The 22,620-nt window shown below is 41.4% G+C and overlaps 1 protein-coding gene across 1 annotated transcript in view; it reads right to left on the reverse strand.

Annotated features, from left to right (window-relative positions):
- Positions 1 to 2,287: 2,287 nt before the first annotated feature.
- The window catches only part of vkorc1l1 (vitamin K epoxide reductase complex, subunit 1-like 1), a 50,312-nt gene continuing 29,979 nt past the window's right edge, over positions 2,288 to 22,620 (reverse strand). Inside the window, exons 2-3 of the mRNA XM_043718577.1 lie at positions 9,856 to 9,965; positions 2,288 to 5,847 (exon numbers count right to left, since the gene is read on the reverse strand). Coding sequence (XP_043574512.1) covers positions 5,621 to 5,847; positions 9,856 to 9,965 — 337 coding nt within the window. The 3' untranslated portion in view covers positions 2,288 to 5,620. The remainder of the gene's footprint in view (positions 5,848 to 9,855; positions 9,966 to 22,620) is intronic.

Raw genomic sequence — 22,620 nt, forward strand, 5'->3', positions numbered from 1 at the left:
GCTATAAGAGAGACCTACAGGGCAACTTTTTCACAGAGGGTGGTACATGTATGGAATGAGCTGTCAGAAGATGTGGTGGAGGCTGGTACAATTGCAACATTTAAGAGGCATTTGGATGGGTATATGAATAGGAAAGGTTTGGAACAATAGGGGCTGGGTGCTGGCAGGTGGGACGAGATTGGGTTGGGATATCTGGACGGGTTGGACCGAAGGGTTTGTTTCCATGCTGTACATTTATGACTCTATAAAAGCAAAGACAGTCCAATTTCCCCTCATTTATCACTAATTAGAATAGTGAGAACATTGAAGAATTCTGATTATAAAATAGGTTAAAGGAAAATCTTCTAAATGATATTGGAATTTTTCCTATAGCTTTACTTCAAATACCTTTTGAAAACCCTTAAACTGCCATAAAGCTGAGGCACAATTCTTCAAATGTTCAGTTGATAAAGATACTCAGGAACTGAGTACACAGGGTCTGTTGCTCTGACATAAAATGCCTTGAGCAAGTTTTTGGATGATTTCAAATCATTCTTAACACCTTAGGAAGTTGTGTGGTTATGTCATTGTGATTTTTTGAATGGTTAAAAACAACTTGGATATTAGAAATTTCACTTTAAATGCTTTATTCCAAGAAAAGCACATTGGAGTAGTTCAAGCATTTTTTTTATTGAAAGTGTTCATAAGTATTGTAAAAAAAAACTGATATGGATCAGGGAGATTCTCCATAATTGTTTGCTAGGGGTGGTATTTGGATTCCAGTTACAATGGTGAGAACTCCAGTACAACTTTCTTGACTTGTGCCAGCAGTGAAACAGGACATACTATCAGACAATACACCACCATCTGTGTATGATTCCATGAGTATGGCAATGTCAGGCCGTTGCTTACCTAGTATGTGGGATAGCTGTCTCAAAATGGGCACAATTCTGTAATAGTTAGTAAAAAGGATTGGTAGGACTCAATTTTTCTTTCAATAGCTTGGATGATGCTATATGGCCTGACCATTTAGCTCTTCACCCCCAAGGCTTCTAGCCTCATTCCTGATGAAGGGCTTTTGCCTGAAATGTCGATTTTACTGGTCCTTGGATGCTGCCTGACCTGCTGTGCTTTTCCACCACCACACTCTTGACCAATTTCATGACTTTGTACTGGCTTGATATACAATTACAGAAGCTATTTGAAATCATAATGAATCTGGAGTCACACATTGGGCCAGATGAGGAAGGAACCATTTTCTTTGACGGCTTTAGTACCCTATGGACCACAAACTGAATTGGGCTGACCATGTATACTGTGGCTACAACAGCAGGTCAGCAGCTAGGAAATCCACAGCAATCAACCTCCCCTCCTGTCTCTCCAAACCTATCCAACCATCTGCAAGATCAAACATCCCCTACAATGCCTTGATGGGTGCAGCCCCAGTAACACTCAGGAAGCTCAACACCATCCAGGGCAAATCACGCTCTTTGACTGACACCTTGTCCACCACCTTGCAGTGGCTCACCAAGAGTCATTCAACAGTGCCTTCTAAACCAGTGATTTTACCACATATAAGATTGAGGTTAACCAGATGCATTGGAATATCACCATATACAGGTTCCCCTTCACACCAACTTGATTTGGAACTACATGGTTGTTCTTTCACTATTGCTGGGTTAGTATCCTGAAATCTCCCTCCCACTAATAGCAGTTTGGATTATGTAACCAATGCGGTGGTTTTTGGAGGCAACTTACCACCAAGGGTAATAGGATAGGCAATAAATACTGTTCTAGCCAACAATGGCCACAAGCATGTGAATGGATAAAAAAAAATGCAGACAGAATAGGTGAAATTAAGGTTCTCATTTTGGAAAAAATTAGTTGACTGGACAATGAAAACATTAGGATTAATTACAATGTTCTTAAAAAAAGTTTAAGACCAATATTAAACCTCTTGTGCATGAGCAATTAAATAGTAATTAAACAATGCTGTAAATACATCAACAGTAATGGCTAACTTCATGATAATAACAAGAAAGAAACATCCACCTTGGAAGATCTATTAAGTAGCTGTGGTAGGTTTCCTTGATTCTTGGGCCCTATTTGAACTTTCCTTAAAAGTTTACTTTAATTTGAATATAAGCAGTCCCTGGTTACAAATGGGCTTGTTACTGAGTGCATTTGTAAGTATGAGCAACCATTTGCATGTCAAATTAATATGGGATCGTTTCACAAGATCAAAAATCAGGAACCACCTGAAGCAGGAACACTTCATAAACAAAATTAGCACAAATTGCAGCAGAGCTCATGTAGATTCTACATTTATTTCATACCAAAAAATTCTGTGCAATGAATACACATTCATACATATTTACAATTTTTGCTGTTTAGCAAAATCATATTCCTGAACCTATTATAAAACAGTTCTCATCTGTGGCTGTGAAGGGGATCAATGCCCAGAGTCCACCTTAAAAGATTTAACACGTGCTCATGAGCTTGAAGCAGCATTAATAAATAACTCTGATGGAACATATTATACAGATCAAGAACATACTACTTCTGCCATGCTAAATAATTTTACAAAAATAAAGAGCATTTGTCACCCTGTCACGTTCATGTTGAATAGACAATGATTTACTGAAACGGAAACTTGGTTTACCGCTTCAGAATTAGGGTCTGCTCGTGCCTGTGTTAATGCCGAGACCAGGAATAAGTATTGATAGGAATGAATCTATAGTTACAGTACATCTTGAGCAATAAACATGGGCTTCATGCTAGACAGTGCAATATAAACAAATCATGGTGGGGAAAGTAAAGGGTAAATATGACAGGACTTAAAAGATTTTAAATTTGTCCATCCCTCTGCTGTTAATAAAGGCATTACACCAAGAGGTGCACAAAGTAAAACATTTTAGCCAAGTCCAATGCATTGGCTAAAAATCAATATTAGATTGGTTTCAAATCAAATATATGTAGAATTGCCATTACCTAATATAGTTCAACATAAAAAACAGGATCAAAGATGAGCATAAGTGTCATCTACAGCCAAGATATAAAGAATTGGTGCTACAGGATCAGTAAACTCCTTTGGAATTTTTACAGCTTATTGGGTCACAGGAATGTCACAATAATAGTACAATAGCATTCAGTGGTCTTCTGGAGCTCATACAGACTTCAGGTAACTTACTGTACCAGCAGCTTCAAGGAGCACAGATACAAGAAATGCAATTCCCCCATGTCCAGGATTCATATCCTATGAGACAAGCTTTAACTGTACCCAACATCCTCAGTTATTTGCATTAATGGATGAATGTAGTAACTGCATTAAGGTTTGCCATTAAAACACTTACAGCACAAGGGCTAAAAAAAGACCCAATTTGGTAAAGACACAAAAACAGCAAATTTAGTGTTCAGAAAATACTGAGTGCATAAATTACTAAGTTTACATGTAAAGCATCCTACACATTAACAAGATTTAAGATCAACAAAAAAAAACTGTTAGACAATTGCCCATTTGCAAATATAAAGTCTGATGGATATGGATTTTCTACCAGTAGTAGATACCTGATGGAAAACGTTGCCCCATCTTATAAACACAACTCTACGTTGGCAAGTAGGCAGGATAAAGAAAATGATTAACCACTGGGTCACAATACATTTATCAGTCACAACAGCTGGATCCTGTGTTTATGAACACAGTCTCTGAGGTATACTAACATTGATATATTTTATCGAAGCTTGTTTGGTTCATAGGCATTAGTTTTTTTTTATAAGTTTTAGACAGAAGAATTGTTCTTTGAACACTGCTGCTATGAACCAATAGTTACCAGCTCCAAGTACTACACTAATCTATTAATCACTTAGACAATACAGTTCAACAGGTTGGGTTATACAAAATTAAAGTAACCTCCTTCTAATGAAATCATAAGCTACTTGGCAGATTTAGAAGGTTATTAGGGTATCAGGCTTGCTCAATGACTCAGGATACTTCTTGGTGTAAATAATCACATTAAGTTTGAAAAAAAACTTAATTTACTGTCAAACTATTTTGGGGGCACCAACACTTAACTGAGAGCTCCATTTCTGTAAAGATACAAAAGATCTCAATTAAAACATGATAGGTGGTCAGTATACCGTCAAATACTGAATATGCACAACTATAACCCTTCAGCAATACTTGGAGGCACTGAACTACATTAGCAAGGATATTTCAAAGCCAAGCAAAAACCTATTCTGCTAAAATGTCCATCTGAATAAAATTGGGTGGTGGGATAAAACAAGTCCTCACAAGCCATTTTAAAATCAACATTGTGAAGTTGTATTTTTCAACTTCTGGGCAGCAGCCATTTATATAGAATGTAAGGATTTATTTTTGTTCAAGCAAGGAATAGTTTACACATATCAAATTGAGCTTAAATACAGAATAAAGCCTCCATCCTAGCCAACACAATCAATTTATTAGTAGACTATATTTTAATGTAGAAACTCTTTAGAAATTATCAACTATTAATTAACATGGCACAATGGTGATAATTACAGAAAAATATCTTCAGCCAAATTAAGATCACAATATAAACAAAATACTACTTTGACAAAAATAAAGTTGTATGCAGCACGATCAGATTGAATAGGAGTCCCTTAAACAAGGTCCTTTTTTTTTAAAATTAAAAAACATTGTCGGCCTAGTTGACCACATTTATATTGTTTTAACATGATGCTGCTGCATTAGTAGTGGCAGTATTAAACTACTGAAACAAACAGTAAAACTAGAATTCAAAATGAAAATCTCCTAAAGTGCAACATGAACATTTTTTTTAAACTTTGTTAAAAATCACTGACCAATTGACTGCACTTTTATTAAAAAGGGTCAATTTTAGAGAGATATACCTTTACATGAAATATTGGCTCTATTAGATTCACTGAAGCACGTTTATAATCCTAGTAAGGTGTGACGAGAACTTTCTCGCACTCCAAACTGGGCTAGTTTAAATACCTTTGTGGCATGCTGTGACTGCATAGTTGCTGGCCTTTTAAAATCATCCATGCACTCAGAAAAAAGCTAGTCCTAGAGGACCTGAGCGTTTTTAAGTATAACAATACCATCTCTCAAGACAAATTCTAACTGTACTGGAAGAATTTGGACTTACAACATTCTCATCAGGTCATTTAGCCAAGAGAGACAATTTCCAGACCCATTCATTAGACCACCAAGACTGAAAAATGCCATTAGCCACTTCCTGTGCAATATAAAACACTTGTATATGATTTTTTAAAAATTCCTCGAACAAAGGCACTTTCATTCACAATTTAACACGCAGTTTACTTTTATGGGGGGTGGGAGGGATGCTTAAACAAATATCACTTAGTGTATGCAAGTTTCTCAGAACCAAAGATCTGTGAAGGAATGTGTAATACAGTTAAAGCTTGCTTTCTGTTGGCTTGTCTAGTTATCTTCATGTGAGGGAGGATAAACCAAAGTCAGTCCAGGGTCCCACACAAGTATTCAATTTAAAAGAAATTGTTTCTCAATGATTTTGATTTTTCTTTTTATCATATACATCTCTCTCAAAAAGAATTACTGCCAAATAGACATAATGGATGCAGGCTCTCCAGGTGTTAAGTTTGCAGATCATTGAGATTATTCCTGTTTGGATTGGAGTTGCTGTTTCCAGGCCTCATTCAAGTAAACCAGTCGTTTATAGTTGATGATGAAGAGCGTGACGTTCAGGAGATATGTAGTAATGCAAATTATGCAAAAATCCTTCAGTACAAAGTACAGGATGTAACTTAGATACAGTGCACCCACCACAGACACTATGGATGTCGTCATTAGTATTAAAGCAGCCATTGCACTCACTGTCATACCTGCAAGAAAGGGAGGAATGTTATTTCATGAAAACGGATGTAGCTTCTCTATAGAAGGCTTCAACATATGTATACTACATCAGTAAACACAAAATTGAAAAGTTAACGCAGAGTAATAAATGCATTGATAATGACTACAATCCACACACATTCTCCTGACCAAAACCTTGGTACCATTGTTCAAGAAGCTGAATACACAGATTATGATGCTCAACAAGAAATTAATACCAAAGCATAAAATTAATCTGTTTTTATAAAATAAGTGTGATCCTAATACCAAGAACACTGATTTCAACTTTGCCTAAATCATTCTAGGCTGATATTGAATTCAGAGATTTATAACCCCACTCCAAGATCAGGTTTTCCTTTGTGTGAGACAAACAAACAATTAGGCAAGCAAAGCAGACTTGAAGAAAGGCTAACAAAACTGATCTGGATGGTCAAAGACAAAGTCTGAGGAACTGCTGGATGGCTGAGCGAGAGTTCCAATAATGTCTGCTTCAGCATCCAAAGACTGGGTACACTTAAACTTTTGCAAATGAAGGAAGTGATTCACAGACAGATGAAGTGATGTTGTGGGATGTGGGCATCACTAGCTGGCCAGCATTCCCTATCCCTAGCTGCCCTTCACAAAGATAGTTACAAGCTGCCTTTTTGAACCACTGAATTCCACCTTCTGTGGGTTGACCCACAATGCCATTAGGGCAGGAATGCCAATATTTTGACTCAGCGACAGTAAAGGAATGGCAATATATTTCCAAGTCAGGATGGTGAGTGGCTAGTTGGAAAAAGTGAAGATGGTGGTGTTTCAATGCAACTGCTGCCCTTGTCCTTCTAGATGGAAGTGGTTGTGGGTTTGGAAGGTGCTGTCTGAGGATTTTTGATGAATTTTGGCAGTGCATCTCGTAGATAGTACACACTGCTGCTACTGAGCATTGGTGTTGGAGAGAGTGGATGCTGTGGGTGTAGTGCCAATCACTTGGACTGTTTTGTCCTGGAAGGTATTTAGCTTTTTCAGGATTGTTGGAGCTGCACCTGTACATGGGAAGTGTTCCATCACATTGTATGTGGTCTGTACGAAGTCTCCTAAAAATATGTGCTAAAACAATGGCAAAAGCACACTATAATGCATATTCTCGAAGCAAGAGGAAATTTGAGTATAAATAAAGCATGTTTTTTTTATTTTGCAAACAATTATTCAATCCCTCAAACTAATTTCACAAAAAAACTATAGCCAAACATAGTTCACAGAAAAGACAACAAGTTCTGAACAGAGAATCTGAAATTTTAGTTGCAAAGGACCCACAACTGAAGTGATGTTTTGAGAATTACTTCCTCGCTTGAATACACAAGCTATAATTTCTAGATCTTTGAATGCAAACTGCATACTGTAACCTAGCTCACACTAAGTCCCATTCAGCCCAAGCCCTTAGAATTGTTGACAGAACTCCATACAGTTGCTAGAGGATGGAATTGAATCCAGGTTCCTGGTGCTGTATGGAATTCTCTCACGTATGGTATTGTGGGTCAACCTTCAAGTAATTGCAGCGGTTCAAGAAAGCAGCTCAGCATCACCTTCGAGGGCAACTCGAGATAGGAAATAAATGCTGGCCAGCCAGCGACACCCACATCCCACAAAAAGAAGAAATAGAAACAGTGCTAACCACTGAGCCATCATGCTACTCATGCCGAAGTGGATTCAGTGATAACTTATCAAAAAGGGAATTTTTCTGTTTTTACATAAAAGGAAAAATCTTTGGTGCAAGGAATTACATTTATTGGAATGCTTTTTTATGAAAAAGCATACTGCAGGAGGAGGCTGTGAATTTCCATCTGCTGCTGGATGCCCAATGTTACTGTGAACTGCCAAAAGCAGAATATAAAGCAATTGTGTTGCTTGCCTTTAAGCAATTTCTTGTCAATTTCTTTACACAACAACTTAATTTCCCAAAGACTAATCTATTAACATATGACTACAAACACCACATTAGCATTAAGACAAGAGTCAGGCAGTCATTCTGTGTCTTTATAGCTGTTGAAATACAAATCATTCAGAACTTGGAAGTTACATATAATGCTGGATATGGCATACGGTAACATAAAATACTCATAACATTGAGGCTTGCTGCTACCCTCATTATAGAAAGGCATTGCATTTTTGAAATCAGGAATGATGTACACTATAAATCAACTGATTTGTTTTGGAACAAAGTGGTGATTGAAATTTTCAGTATGCTCTCAAACTTTCATATAGATTAGCACAATACTGCCTTCTACTTGGAGGTGGTATTGATAAACAAGGATTCATGAATCTTTACAGAAGCTGGTCAAGAGAGCTGCTGCAATCAAGGGTTACTAATTTCTGTGGCATCACGTTTGGATTGACACAATTAAACTTGGTTCTATAAACTCAATGTAACATTAGTACTTGATCCAAGATTTCAGGTTTTTTTTTGATAAATATTATAAGTCCATTACTACAGCATGGTACATAACTACATCCTTTGCAAATGAAGCGTTTGCAGGACTGATACAGATGCTGAAAAAGATTTAACCATTTTCTACTGCAATTGGAGATCAGAGCTCGTAGTAAATCTGAAGACTTAAAATAGGATATTTCCATATGGGAGCATAAATTTAGAATACAGAACTGCTTCCTTGACTTCCCAGACCTGTTTAAGTATTTGTACTTTTTGGCTACAGCTATAGTTCTTTAAAGACAAGTTCCAATCAATGCCAGTGTTTAATTTGGATTGTATGTATATTAATTATAATTAAATACGGCTGCCTAAACCAAAGAAAACTTGCATACAGATCACCTGACTGAGAAAGGGAATACCATGCTAAGGAAACAATTCGCTTTGAGACATTTCCAGTTGACAGAAACAAATACTAAATTTAGGATTCTCTAAGATACTAACAGAAGAAATTTAAATGTAGACCAAGCACTGGTTAGACGTGCAGCATGAACTTTGAATGTTTCACAGCATTTGGAGATTCAGCATTCAGATATGCTGAATTAACAGATAAAGGAGATAAGCAGTACAGATAATGACTTTCCTACCCAATCTTCATGGTGGAAACCGCTGTCACTGTTCAGAAGAATGATGCATCTAGGAGGCAGACTAAAGTTTTATTGATGGTGTTTAACATGAAAATAGAGACAGTTGAGTTGCAAGATCTGGAATCAGCAAATGCTGTCATTCATAGATCAGATAGCCAAATGGCTAATTTGCTTTAATTGATGAAATTGTTTTTATTTCACCATAGTTCTAATAATGCAAGCTAAATATTAATTTAGATAAAACAAACTAGCATTTGAAGTGAGAAGGGTTAATAATAGACTATTAACTCCAAAGAAACAAGCAACGGGAATGCTTGTAGCTAATAAAACACTCATCCACTATCATAACATTTCCAGAGAAAATAAAGATTGAGAAAGATCAAAGGCAAACAATTTTACCCCTCAGCAAGTTTTCATACAGACCTATGTAGAGTTTAGTACAACATAACAGCTTTATCTTTTTGCACCTCAGTCTTTTAAATACCCTGTAATGGTTTCGCACCATTTAAATTTTAAGCCTTGTTTGTCCCGTGTCCCAGAACATGACTACATTTATCTAGAAAGTTTAACAAAAATAAAATACATGCAACACAATTTATTAATTGCCTCTTCCAATGATTCAGACTTTAGCTTCTGACTTTTGACCAACATTTACTCTTAAGGTTGCATGATCAGGCATTGTTTAATCCTCAGTCACACTGCATTACTCCAATCAAAATATAAAAATCAACTTTCTGCATCCTTAAGAATCTATCAAAAATTCTGCACATGGAGTGTCCTTTGACTGAATGAAGTGTGACACTTCAGTATGGCTGCCAATTAATTATATGGGAAAATTACTACTGCTGCAAATACAATATAATTCTGAATAAATGTCAGTCTAATTATTATGAATTAGAAATGCTGGTGTGAAGCATATTAATCGAGATGCACATGGTACTCACCCAACAACATTTGTAGTATATAGAAAATAAGTCCATATATACTGTTTGGTTGATTCAAAGCACTATCTTTTCCAAAAATGATTCCAACAAGGCCAAATCCTCGTCCCCACCTGCAATAAATGATCATTATAATTAAATGACATGACAGTAATGTTCATAGAATGAGGAACCAAAGACAGAAAACACCATCTGCTTGCACATCTAACAACATGGAAAAATAACAGCTATTTTTTTTCCCCAAGTGCAGCAGATCAGGCTTATTAAATTTATAAATCATATTGGATTGGATCTAGATATAACAAAAACACTTGGGCAGTTATGAAATTTCAGCTGCTTCTAAGACAGCTAAAACTGCTAAAAAGTGCTTATTGCGTAGCCTCTACTCCAGGGATAGCTGTTTGTTTCCATCTCTAGAAACATTAGTTCATTTAACATCTGTTCCTAATGGCGCAGGATATAATTTATGCACATCACAATTATTGTCCACAAAACATGCTCTCATTATGAACCAGAGAGAAGAATTCTGTTAAGTTTACAGGTGTAACGGGCAAAAACCAAATTGGTCCGTCAATTTCCGCAACAGGAATGTTTGGACTGGGAAGCAAAAGACAAAAATTTTAAAAATCACACTGGTGCAAGAATGTGATCAGACAGTGGGCCAGAGTAAAAGTTGCCAGTAGGCTGAACTTGATGCAGATGAAATGAAAACAAAGTACTGTGGATGTTGGAGACCTGGAATAAAACATGTTGTACTAATTCAGCAGATCTGGTAGCATCTCTAGAAAGAGGAAGAGAGTAAATGCTTCAAGTCTGATAAGACTCTTCTTTGATTCAGAAGGTACACTGAACTCAAAACATTAACAGATCTGCTGCGTATCTCCTATTTATTTAATAGGAGCTTAAATACTCATATCAGAGCAGGCAAAATATGTTTATATCTGAGGGAGAGAGGTAAATTTCTGAAGACCATCCACTTGTTGTAATGGTAACAAAATAGAGATAGAAATCTCAGATAAGCAGCAGTTCAATCGGATTTAGAACAGTCACACACTAAGGAGGCCATTCATGCAATCACACCTGTCTAGCTCTTTGAAAAAGCTGGTCAGTTAATCTCTCAGTCCTGGTCTTTTCTCAAAACTCTACAAATATTTCACTTAAGTAAAGTCAAATTCCCCTTTCAAAGTTACAATGACATCAAATCAGTTTTTAGTATCCCTTCAGGCAGCGCATAATTTGCTGTGTAAAATAATTCTCATCTGCTCTCTGATTCCTTTGTTCCCCAGGGCAGGATTGACTGGCACAAGGGGTCATAGTTTTAAGATATTAGGAGGAAGGTGTAGAGGATACGTCAGAGGTAGGTTCTTTATGCAGAGAGTTGTGAATGCATGGAATGAATTGCCAGCGGTGGTTGTGGAAGCAGAGTCAGTTAGGGACATTTAAGCGACTGCTGGGTATGCACATGGATAGCAGTGAGTTGACGGGTGCAGAGAAAGGGTGGAGCGGAATAGGTGGGAAGGAAGATGGACAGGTGGGACAATTCAAGAGGATGGTGCCAAGTTGGAAATCTGGGACTGGGAGGTGGAGGGTGGGGAAATGGGGCAACTGGTGAAATCCACATCTTCCTCCAGGTGGTTAGGAGGGTGGTTAGGGTTTGGCGATGAAGGCGGCCCAGGACCTGCATGTCCTTGGCAGAGTGGGAGTTAAAATGTTCAGCCTCAGGGCGGTGGGGTTGGTTAACGCAGGTGTCCCAGAGAGGTCTCTGAAATGATCCGCGAGTTGGCGTCCTGTCTCCCTAGTGTAGAGACGACCACATCAGGTGCAACAGACACAGTAGATGACGTGTGTGGAAATACAGGTGAATTTCTGTTGGATGTGGAAGGACCCTTTGGGCCCTTGGACGGAGTTGAGGGGGGAGGTGTGGGCGCATGTTTTGCACTTCCTGTAGTGGCAGGGGAAAGTACCAGGAGGGTTGGGTGGGGGCGTGGACCTAACAAGGGGTCATGGAGGGAATGGTCTCTCCGAAACAGATGGGGCAGGGAGGGAAATATCTCTGGTGGTAGGGTCTGTTTGTAGATGGCAGAAATAGCAGAGAATGATGCGATGCACCTCGAGGTTGATGGGGTGGAAGATGAGCAGGGGGTTCTGTCCTTGGTGAGGTTCGAGGGCAGAATTGCATGAAATGGAGGAAATGCACTGGAGGGCATAGTCGACCACATGGGAGGGGACATCGCAGTCTTTGAAGAGGGAGGCCATCTGGAATGTTCTGTGATGGAATTGGTCCTCCTGGGAGCAGATGTGGTGGAGAAATTGTGAATAAGGGATAGCATTTTTACAGGAGGCAGGGTGGGGAGGTGGTGTCGTCCATATAGCTGTGGGAGTTGGTGGGTTTGTAGTGGATGTCCATATTGAGTCCGTTGCCAGAAATGGAGATGGAAAGGTCGGGAAGTGTCTGAGATGGTCCAGGTAAACTTGAGGTAGAGTGGAAGGTGTTTGTAAAATTGATGAACTGTTCAACCTCCTTGTGGGAACAAGAGGTAGCGCCGATACAGTCATCGATTTAGCAGAGGAAAAGATAGGGAAGGTATTGGTGTAGCTGCTGAAGATGGATGGACTGTTCCATGTACCCAAAGAGGCAGTCATAGCTGGGGCCCATGCAGGTGCCCATAGCTAATTCTGTGGTCTGGAGGAAGTGGGAGGATTGGAAGGAGAAATTGTTGAGGGCGAGTACAGTTCAGCAAGTCGAAAGAGTGTCGATGGAAGTGCACTGGTTGGGTGGGCATGAGAGGAAGAAACTGAGGGCTTGGAGGCCTTCATCAATGCAGGTAGATGTGTTCAGGGACTGGATGCCCATGGTGAAGACAAGGCCTTTGGAGGCTGGGGAAATGAAAGTCAGAGGAGGGAAAGGGCATAGGTGGTGTTCCGTACATAGGTGGGGAGTCCCTAGACTAAGGGGGACATGATGGTGTGAAGATATGAGGAGATACGTTTGGTGGGGCAGGAGCAGGGAGAGACGATGGGTTAACCAGGGCAGTCAGGTTTGTGAATTTTGGCTAAGAGATAGAACCAGGCAGTGCGGGGTTCGAGGACTGTGTGGTTGGAGGTTGTGGATGGGAGATCCCCTGAGGTGATGAGGTTGTGGATGGACTGGGAGATGACAGTTTTGTGATGGGAGGGGGAGATTGTAATTGAGGGGGCAGTAGAAAGTAATATCTATGTAACACCTGGCTTCAGCGGTGCAGAGGACGATGTGCCAATCTACCACTGCGCCCCCCACCACCACCAACCTTGTCTGCTGGTTTGATGAGGAGGTTGGGGTTGGAGTGGAGGGAGCGGAGAGCTGCGCATTGCAAGGGTGAGAGGGGTTGGGGTGGTAATAGGGGTGGACAGGTTGAGGCGGTCCATGTCATGGTGGCAGCTGGAGATGAAGAGATTGATGGTGGGTAACAGACCGACATGGGGTGTCCAAGTGGACGGAGTATGTTGGAGGCAGGAAAAGGGGATCCTCGGAGGGTGGGTGAGAGTTCTGATGGAAGAAGTGCGGAGGTGGAGAAAGAAAAATTCAATGTCGCAGCGCACGTGGAATTCGTTGACCCGAGAGCATAGTGGGATGGAGGTGAGACCTTTACTGAGGATAGGCTGACAATACCTTGATAGGATTACAAATGGCAAGTAACATTTGTGCCATATAAGTGCCAGTTAGTGACCATTCCAACAAAACAGAAACTAACCTTCACCCCTTGACATTCAATGGCATTATCATTGTCGAATCACCCACTAACAACACCTTGATGGATTACTATTGATCAATAAAATGAACAAGGCATATAAATACTGTGGCTACAACAGCAGGTCAAAGGCTAGGAGTGCTGCAACGAATAACTCACCTTCTGATTTTCCAATACCTGACACCATCTACAAGGTAAGGTCGGGAAAGTGAAACAACACCCCCCCACTTATGTGAACGAATGCAGCTCAACAATGCTCAAGCAGCTTGGCACCACCCAGGTCAAAGCATCCTGCTTGATTGGCAGCTCAACCATAAACATTCAGTCACAGGAGTGTGTACCATCTACAAGATACACTGTAGAAACTCAGCTAGACTCCTTCGAATGGTAATGCAGCAGCTACCTGGAAACATCATTATTTCTGAGTACCTCTCCAAGCCACTGAATATCCTGACGTGGAAATATATTGACATTCTTTCGGTATCGCAGAATCAAAACCCTGGAACTCCAGCATTGTGGGTGAACCTACACTAAATTAATTGCAGCATTCAAGACGACAGCTTTACTATCACCTTCAAGTGCAACTAGGGACAGGAAATAATTGCTTTCCCAGCCAGGGGGTCACACTCCATGGACGAATTTTTAAAAAATTACATGATAGCATAACTCAAGGATGCAACAATTGAAACTCAGAATTAAACTGGAGAGACTACCTTTCATACATGTACTTCTCCACTACATCCAGACAGAAACTCTTTAGAGACAAAGCCAATTACAAATTGTTAATCTGCTTTTGCATATACTTGTATACTCATAAGTGGTTTTCATTTACAGACAAATGGCTAGAGCAGAGAGCAAAAATGTAATCAAATCTCACTCAACTGAAACAGAACAAGAAGAATATGCTTCTCATGACTGGGTCACTCAATATTTACCCTGACTAGTTCAGGGTTCCTCCCCAGCCATGTTTCATTCTCCTTTATCCTTTGTGTTCCGAACAAGCGAGTGTGCTGTCTGTCTGACTTATTCCACATTCAGGGATTCTGTCAGATGATCAAACAAATGGAATGTGATATTTTCCATAGGGATATTCTCATGAAACACCTCAAACTAAACTAATGAACTGAAACATCATGAGTGGGAAATATCCATGGACCCTTTAAACTAACTTCCATTCTTATTCCCTGCTTCACACTTATTAAACTACATTTCCCAATTCTGCTATTTTGAGACCTTTTCCCTTTCAGAGTGTTACTTTTCACAAATTACAACTCGTGCCACTTTACATTCCATGACAGTCAGAAGTCCTGATACGTGACACTAATTAACTTTGCAGGGGTAACAAAAGAACTGGGTGGAATAGCATGGTAGGCCTTAGTCAGCACTCGAATGAATTTGAGTGGACTTTTTAAAAAAAGATAATTGAGGAATAAGTCAAAGAGGATACTTCTGAAATGGAATAAAACAGATTAGCATGATTACCAAACAAAAAGAAATGTACCTTGAATAATGAAAACTACTTAACTAGTTGAGGACGATACAAGAGGGAAAAGAAAAAAAGATACCAGAATAATAAAAAGGAAAGCTATAACAAATTAAACAGATGCAACTCAGACAAGTCTACAAATCAGTTATAGTCATACAGTATGAAAACAGACCCTTCAGACATCCCAATCTGACCTCATCCCATTTTCCAGCATTTGGCTCATATTCCTCCCTACCCTTCCTCTTCACGTACCTATCCAGATGCCCTTTACATACTGCAATTGTACCAGCCTCCATCACCACCTCTGGCAGCTCATTCCATAAACATCCTCTGTATGAAAGTTACTCCTCAGGTCCTTTCAAAGTTGTTCCCTCACCTTAAACCTATGCCTCCGCTCTAATTAGAAAAAGACGTAAGCCATTCACCCTACCCATGCCCTTCATGATTTATAAACCTCTAAGGTCATCCCTCAGCCTCCGATGCTCCAGGTAAAAAAGCCCCAACCGTTCCCTAGAACTCAAACCCTCCAGTCCCAGCAATATCTTTTGTAAATCTTTTGTAAGCCCTCTCAAATTTAACAACATATTTGCCAAGGAAAGTAGGCCTCACCAATGATGTGTACAACTGCAACATGACATCCCAACTCCTATACTCAAAAGTTCCAGCCAATGAGGCAAGCGAGCCAAACGCCATCTTCACCAACCTGTCTACCTGTGCCTCCACTTTCAAGGAACTAATGTGTTCTGGCACCAAATGATTTTTTTTAAAACTGACTGGGAGATTATACGTTTTGATGAATCCAGGACAGCATCAACTTTCCAATTCTGAAAACTCCTACATCTTCAGGCCTCTTCAACTGATGACCGAGTTAGAAACTGCAATGCAGAAAACCAATTGAGAAGCAAGTCAGAAGCAGCATTGTTCGTGACATAAAGTTGACCTGGATGTGATTTAATGCTAAAAAAATAGTGTTAGCTTTTGCATTAAGACCTGCATTAATCATTAACAGTGGAGTTTACAGTAATAGCCTGGATAACTGCCAGCATTATATAATCGCAGACATTTCTATTAATTCTACCACTACTTGTTTAACCTACAATAAAAATCAAAGCTTGCTTTTAGTCAGAATTGTCATCAGCTTCAAACATATCCTACATCACGATATGGGCACTTTCAGCCTCAGCGCCTGACCTCCAAACTTCACCGATTATGACAAGCTTAACTTACAGAACTTGACATCCATATGGCAAACCATATAGAGTCAGAGTCAAACAGCATGGAATCATACCATTCAGCCTAACTAGTCCACGTCGACTATATCCACAAACTTAACTAGTCCCACTTGCTTGCATTTGGCCCATATCCCTCCACAATCTTTTCTATACACGTACTTATCCAAAATGTCTTTTAAATGTTGATACTTTTGCAAGCGATATCAATACATTTCCACACATGCTGTAAGGAGCTAATATTATCAATAATGCATACATCACACTTACGTGCGAGGACAGATATTCTCTACAATCACAGCAAAAGCCTCAAACAGTTCAGATAACTTTCAAACAAGTTTGTCAGTCACTTCATTGTCGTGTTTCTGCGTCACTGCTGCAAAAAACAACCAAATAATGCAAACCATTGCTCAAGAATAAAGTTTGGGTGAAGTTACTTCAAGTAGAAATCTTTGCACAGTAAATTTCAGGGCATGGAGTCTATCTAAAGTTAGACAGTCACTTAGATTCTAAATAACTTTCATCTTTATTTATCATACAAGGCAAGACCAGATAGGTTCAGGATGTGATTAATGTCCTTTCAACTGACTCCTGCCTTTGTTGAGCTTTAATATGTAAAGTCACAGATACACGTAACAACAAAAACATCAGGTCATTGTTACTTTTTAGTAGAAGTCCAGTTCAGAGAAGTGATCTGAATATATTGAAGCAAACAAACAATTAATATTTTTTTCAGGATTAGAATAACCTTTGAGCAATGACAACAAACATCACTGCCTCAAATAAAGGGCCAGACGAATGATCAAAATGCAATTGGAAAATTATCAACTTGTTTGAAAAAGGATCTATGCTCCTTCACACAGTCAGGAAAAAACTGATTATATCAGGATTATATTTCTCACTAAACTGCAAAACAGAACTCTAGATACACACTGAAACCTCAGGCAGTTAGGATCTTCAAAAATGAGATTGAAATGGTGATAATGACATTATATCAGTATCTAAAATTTGCATCAAAAAATGTTCAAACCTACAGCTCAGCGAGCAAACCTACACCCTAAATGTTCACACATTCCCTCCTCTCAAGTCCATCAGCTTTGCATTGCGTCATTGATACAAGTCCCCTCCAATACCACAGATCGCCATGCAGTGTGCTAACCAAATGAAATAACGTCGAGCAAATAATTTTCCACAGCCAAATCTAATCAGGCATTTTCAAATGCATGTACAGTGGAAATCAGTAGATTGTATTTAGCAACAAGTGAGACTAAGTTTGAACTCTGAGCACTAACCTGAAACAGCTTATCCTTAGCTGCACAATCACACCCATACAACCCATATCCAACCCCACCCTAACTCCAGCACGTAAACATTAAATTCACATAGACAATGGTCAGGTTAGAAAAACAATAATGCTGGTAAACATTTGAAATCACCACAAATTATTGCCAACTTCAAAAAGTCATCAAACTGTTACAACCCTGAAAATTCAATAAATGAGCTGAAACTGAATTAAAACAAGAATAGTTGACAAGCAGGAGGCTGGAAGAACACAGCAAGCCGGTCAGCATCAGGAGATGGGAGCCCTTTCCTGATGAAGGGCTTTGGCCTGAAACGTCAATTTTCCTGCTCCTCGGATGTTGCCTGACCTGATGTGCTTTTCCAGCACCATTCTAATCTAGACTCTGGTTTCCAGCATCTGCAGTCCTCACTTTTGCCTAGCATCAGGGGATGGACAAGTCAACACTGATTTCTCCACCTCCTGATGCTGCCCGGCTTGCTGCGTTCTTCCAGCCCCCTGTTTTTCAACTTTGGATTACAGCTTCTGCAGTCTTTTTGTCTTCAAAAACAAGAATAACTGCTTTTCTATTTATATTCTGGTGTTTTGGATATAGCTTTTTGAAATCTGTAACTTTTGTGGAGACATAAAGATGAAAATTAAAAAGGAACTGGGTGTTTAAGGTCAAATATTTGCGTAATTCCACAGCCTTGCTCAAAGGTAAAAATAGTCCAAACCTTTCTTTTCTGCCATGACCTACATTAGAGATGGCAATTATTTTGCTACAATTACCTGGCCTCAAAGTTTAATCACTGACCCTCATTAATCAAGAAAAAAAATCTTTGGAGTCTCCCCATTGCAGTATCAATTATTTCCTATATGATTTTTTTACCTGTACCAGTTTATCCAGATGTTTCATTGAGTTTTACTTTGAAGAGGTGACAAAGATGAGGCAGAGTGACAGGTGTTCTCTACATGGACATCAGCAAAGGGTTTGACAAGATTCTGTATGGTAGACTGGGTTTAGTAAGGTTATATCACGTGGGATTCAGGGGGAGGTAAACAACTGGATGCAAAATTGGATTGAAGATCAGAGAGAGTGTGATGGTAGAGGGTTGCTTTTCAGACTGGAGCCCTTGACCATCACATATATAAGTGACTTGGATGTGAACGCAGGAGGTATGGTTAGTAAGTTTTCAGATGGTGGTGTAGTGGACAGTCAAGATTATCCTAGAGAACAACGGGACCTTGATCAGATGGGCCAATGGGCCGAGGACTGGTAGATGGAATTTAATTTAGATAAATGGGAGGTGCTGCATTTTGGTAGGGCAAACCAGGGCAGGACGAATACAAACAAAGAGTACCCAAGGGGCGCAGGTGCATAGTCCCCGGAAAGTGAAATCTCAAGTAGACAGGGTGGTGAAGGCTGTGTTTAGCACATTGCCCTTCTTGGACAGAACACTGAATATCAGAGTTGGGATGTCACGTTGTGGTTTTACAGGGCATTGGTGAGGCCACTTTTAGAATACTACGTACAATTCTGGTCACTCTTCTATAGGAAAGATGATATTAAACTTGAGAAGGTGCAGAAAGGATTTACAGTTGCCAGGACTGAAATATTTAAATTATAGAGAGATTGAAAAGGCTGGGACATTTTTGCCCCTGTGGTGTCAGAGGCTGAGGGGTGGCATTATAGAGAGGTTGATTGAATCATGCGGGGCATGGATTGAGTGAATAGCCATGATCTTTTGGGGGAGTCCAAAGCTAGAGAGCATAGGTTTAATGGGAGAGGGGAAAGATTCTAAAAGCACTAGAGGGGTAACATTTTCACAGAAAGTGATGACTCTATGGAAATAGCTGCCAGAGGAAGAGGAGGAGGCAGGTAAAATTACAGGATTTTAAAGACATTTGGATGGGCATATGGATCCGAAAGGGGTTAGAGGGATATGGGCCAACTGCTGGCAAATGGGGATTCGGTCAGAATGGGATGCCTGATTGGCATGAGCCAGTTGAACCAAATGGTCTGTTTCTATGCTGAATAGCTCTATGACTATATTATTCCAAATGCTGGTCACTCTTGGTAACAAGAGATTTACTAATGTCAGTCTTCATGTGTTAGTTGAACCAGTTTTTAAGTTGTGTGTGTTTTGCTGGAAAAAGACAGCAGGTCAGGCAGCATCTGAGGAGCAGGAGAATCGACCTTTCGGACCGAAGCCCTTCATCAGGAATGGGGTGGAGAGATAAATGGGGGGGGGGCTGGGGAGAAGGATAAAGATGATAGGTTGGAGGGGAGGGTGCAGCAGATAGGTGGGAAGCAAGATTGACGAGTGGGACAGGTCATGAGGGCAGTGCTGAGCTGGAAGATTGGAACTGGGGGGGGGGGGGGGAAAAATGAGGAAACTGGTGAAGTCTACATTGATGCCCTGGGGTTGAAGGGTCCTGAGGCGGAAGATAAGGCTTTCTTCCTCCAGGTCTCGGGTGGTGAGGGAGCTGCAGTGGAGAAGGCCCAGGACCTGCATGGCCTCGGCAGAGTGGGAGGGGGAGTTGAAACGTTTGGCCATGGGGTGGTGGGGTCGATTGGTGCGAGTGACCCAGAGATGTTCACTGAAGTGCTCTGCGAGAAGGCGTCCAGTCTCCCCATTGTAGAGAAGAACGCATCGGGAGCAACGGATACAATAAATGATGTGTGGAAGTGCAGCTGAAACTTTGAGGGTTGTGGAAGGCTCCTTTGGGGCCATGGACAGAGGGGAGGGCGCAGGCTTTGCAATTTCTGCAGTGGCAGGGGAAGGTGCCGGGAGAGGAGGGTGGGTTGTTAGCGGGGCATGGACCTTACCAGGTAGTCGCGGAGAGAACAGTCTTTGCGGAAAGTAGATAGGGATAGGGAGGGTAATATATCTGTGGTGGTGTGGTCCATTTGTAGGTGGCGGAAATGTCGGAGGATGATACGATTTATGCAGAGGTTGGTGGGGTGGAAGGTGACGACCGGGGGGGTTCTGTCCTTGTTGCAGTTGAGGGGTGGGCTTCAACAGTGGAGGTGTGGGTATTGGATGAGATGCGTTGGAGGGCATCTTCAACCACGTGGGAGGGGAGATTTTGGTCTTCAAAAGAGGCCATCTGGTATGTGGTGGTGGAACTGGTCCTCCTGGGAGCAGATACACCGGGGTGGAGGAATTGGGAATACAGGATAGCATTGTTGCAGGAGGTAAGGTGGGAGGAGGTATAATCCAGGTGGCTGTGGGAGTCATTGGTTTTGTAAAAAATGTCAGCGTTGAGTCGGTCCTCGTGGATGGAGATGGAGAGGTCTAGGAAGAGGAGGGAGGTGTCAGAGATGGCCCAGATGAATTTAAGGTCGGAGTGGAATGTCTTGGTGAAGTTGATGAATTGTTCGACCTCCTTGTGGGATCACAAGGTGACACCAATGCAGTCATTAATGCAGTGGAGGAAGATGAGTTGTGTCGGTGTAACTCTGGAAGATGGACTGTTCTACATAGCCGACAAAGAGACAGGCATAGCTGGGGCCCATGCAGTGCCCAGGACTACCCGTTTCATCTGGAGAAAGTGGCAGGATTGAAATGAGAAATTGTTGAGGGTGAGGACCAGTTCAGCCAAACAAATAAGAGTTTCAGTGGAAAGATACTGCTGGGGATGCCGGGAGAAGAAGAAATGGAGGGCTTGGAGGCCCTGGTCGTGGCGGATGGAGATGTAGAGGGACTGGATGTTCATGGTGAAGATAAGACATTGGGGGCCAGGGAACTGGAAGTCTTGGAGGAGGTGGAGGGTGTGGCTGGTGTCCCAATATATGTGGGGAGTTCCTGGACTGGGCTGGGAAGAATAGAACAGTATCGAGGTAGGGGGAGATGAGTTCGGTGGGGCAGGAGCAGGCTGAGATGATGGGTCGGCCATGGTAGTCAGGCTTGTGGGATCTTGGGAAGGAGGTAGAGTCAGGCGGTGCAGGGTTCCCGAACTCTTAAGGTTGGAAGCTATGGGTGGGAGATACCCTGAGGTGGAGGTTGTTTCTGGTCTGGGAGACGATGGTTTGGTAATGGTGGTGTTAGGTCATGGTCGAGCGGGCAGTAGGAGGAGATGTCTTCGAGTTGGCACCTGGCTTCAGCGGTGTAGAGGTCGGTGCGCCACACCACTACTGCACCCCCTTTGTCCACTGGTTTGATGGTAAGGCTGGGGTTGGAGCAGAGGGAGTGGAGGGCTGCGCATTGAGGGAGAGGTTGGAGCGTGGGAGGCAGTTGATGTCACGACGGCAGTTTGAAATGAAGAGGTCAAGGGTGGCTAACAGGTCGGCATGTGGTGTCCAGGTGGATGGGGGGTGGTGTTGGAGGTGGGAGAAGGGGTCCTCTGTGGGAGGTCGGGTGTCTTGGTTGGAAAAGTTGGCACGGAGGCGGAGGAAGAAACATTTAAGATTGCAGCGTGTGCCAAACTCATTAATCTGGGACCATAGAGTGATAAAAGGCTGAGGACTAAACATTCGTCTTCAGTGAGGGGGTGGTCTGGGTGAATGGTGAAGACACGGCAGGGATGGGAGTTACACCGGCACCACCCCCCCACCTCTTCCTCCACTACATTAATGACCACATCGAGGCCACCTCGTGCTCCCACAAAGAGGTTGAACAGTACATTAACTTCCCCAACATATTCCACCCAGACTTTAAAATTCACCTGGACCATCTCTGGCATCTCCCTCCCCTTCATCAACCTCTCCATCTCCATCCACGAGACCGACTCAACACTGACATTTTTTACAAAGCCACCAACTCCAACAGCTACCTGGACTACATCTCCTCCCACCCTACCTCCTGCAAAAATGTTACCCATATTGCAAATTCGTCCACATCTGCTCCCAGGAGGACCAGTTCCACCACAGAACACACCAGAAGGCCTCCTTCTTTAAAGACCGAAATTTCCCCTCCCACATGGTTGAAGATGCCCTCCAACATCACATCCACAATCAGCACCTCCGCCCTTGAAGCCCACCCCTCAAACTGCAACAAGGAATGAACACCCCCGGTCCTCACCTTCCACCCCACCAACCTC

The sequence above is a fragment of the Chiloscyllium plagiosum genome, chromosome 28 (assembly GCF_004010195.1).
Source record: "Chiloscyllium plagiosum isolate BGI_BamShark_2017 chromosome 28, ASM401019v2, whole genome shotgun sequence".
NCBI classification, from domain to species: domain Eukaryota; kingdom Metazoa; phylum Chordata; class Chondrichthyes; order Orectolobiformes; family Hemiscylliidae; genus Chiloscyllium; species Chiloscyllium plagiosum.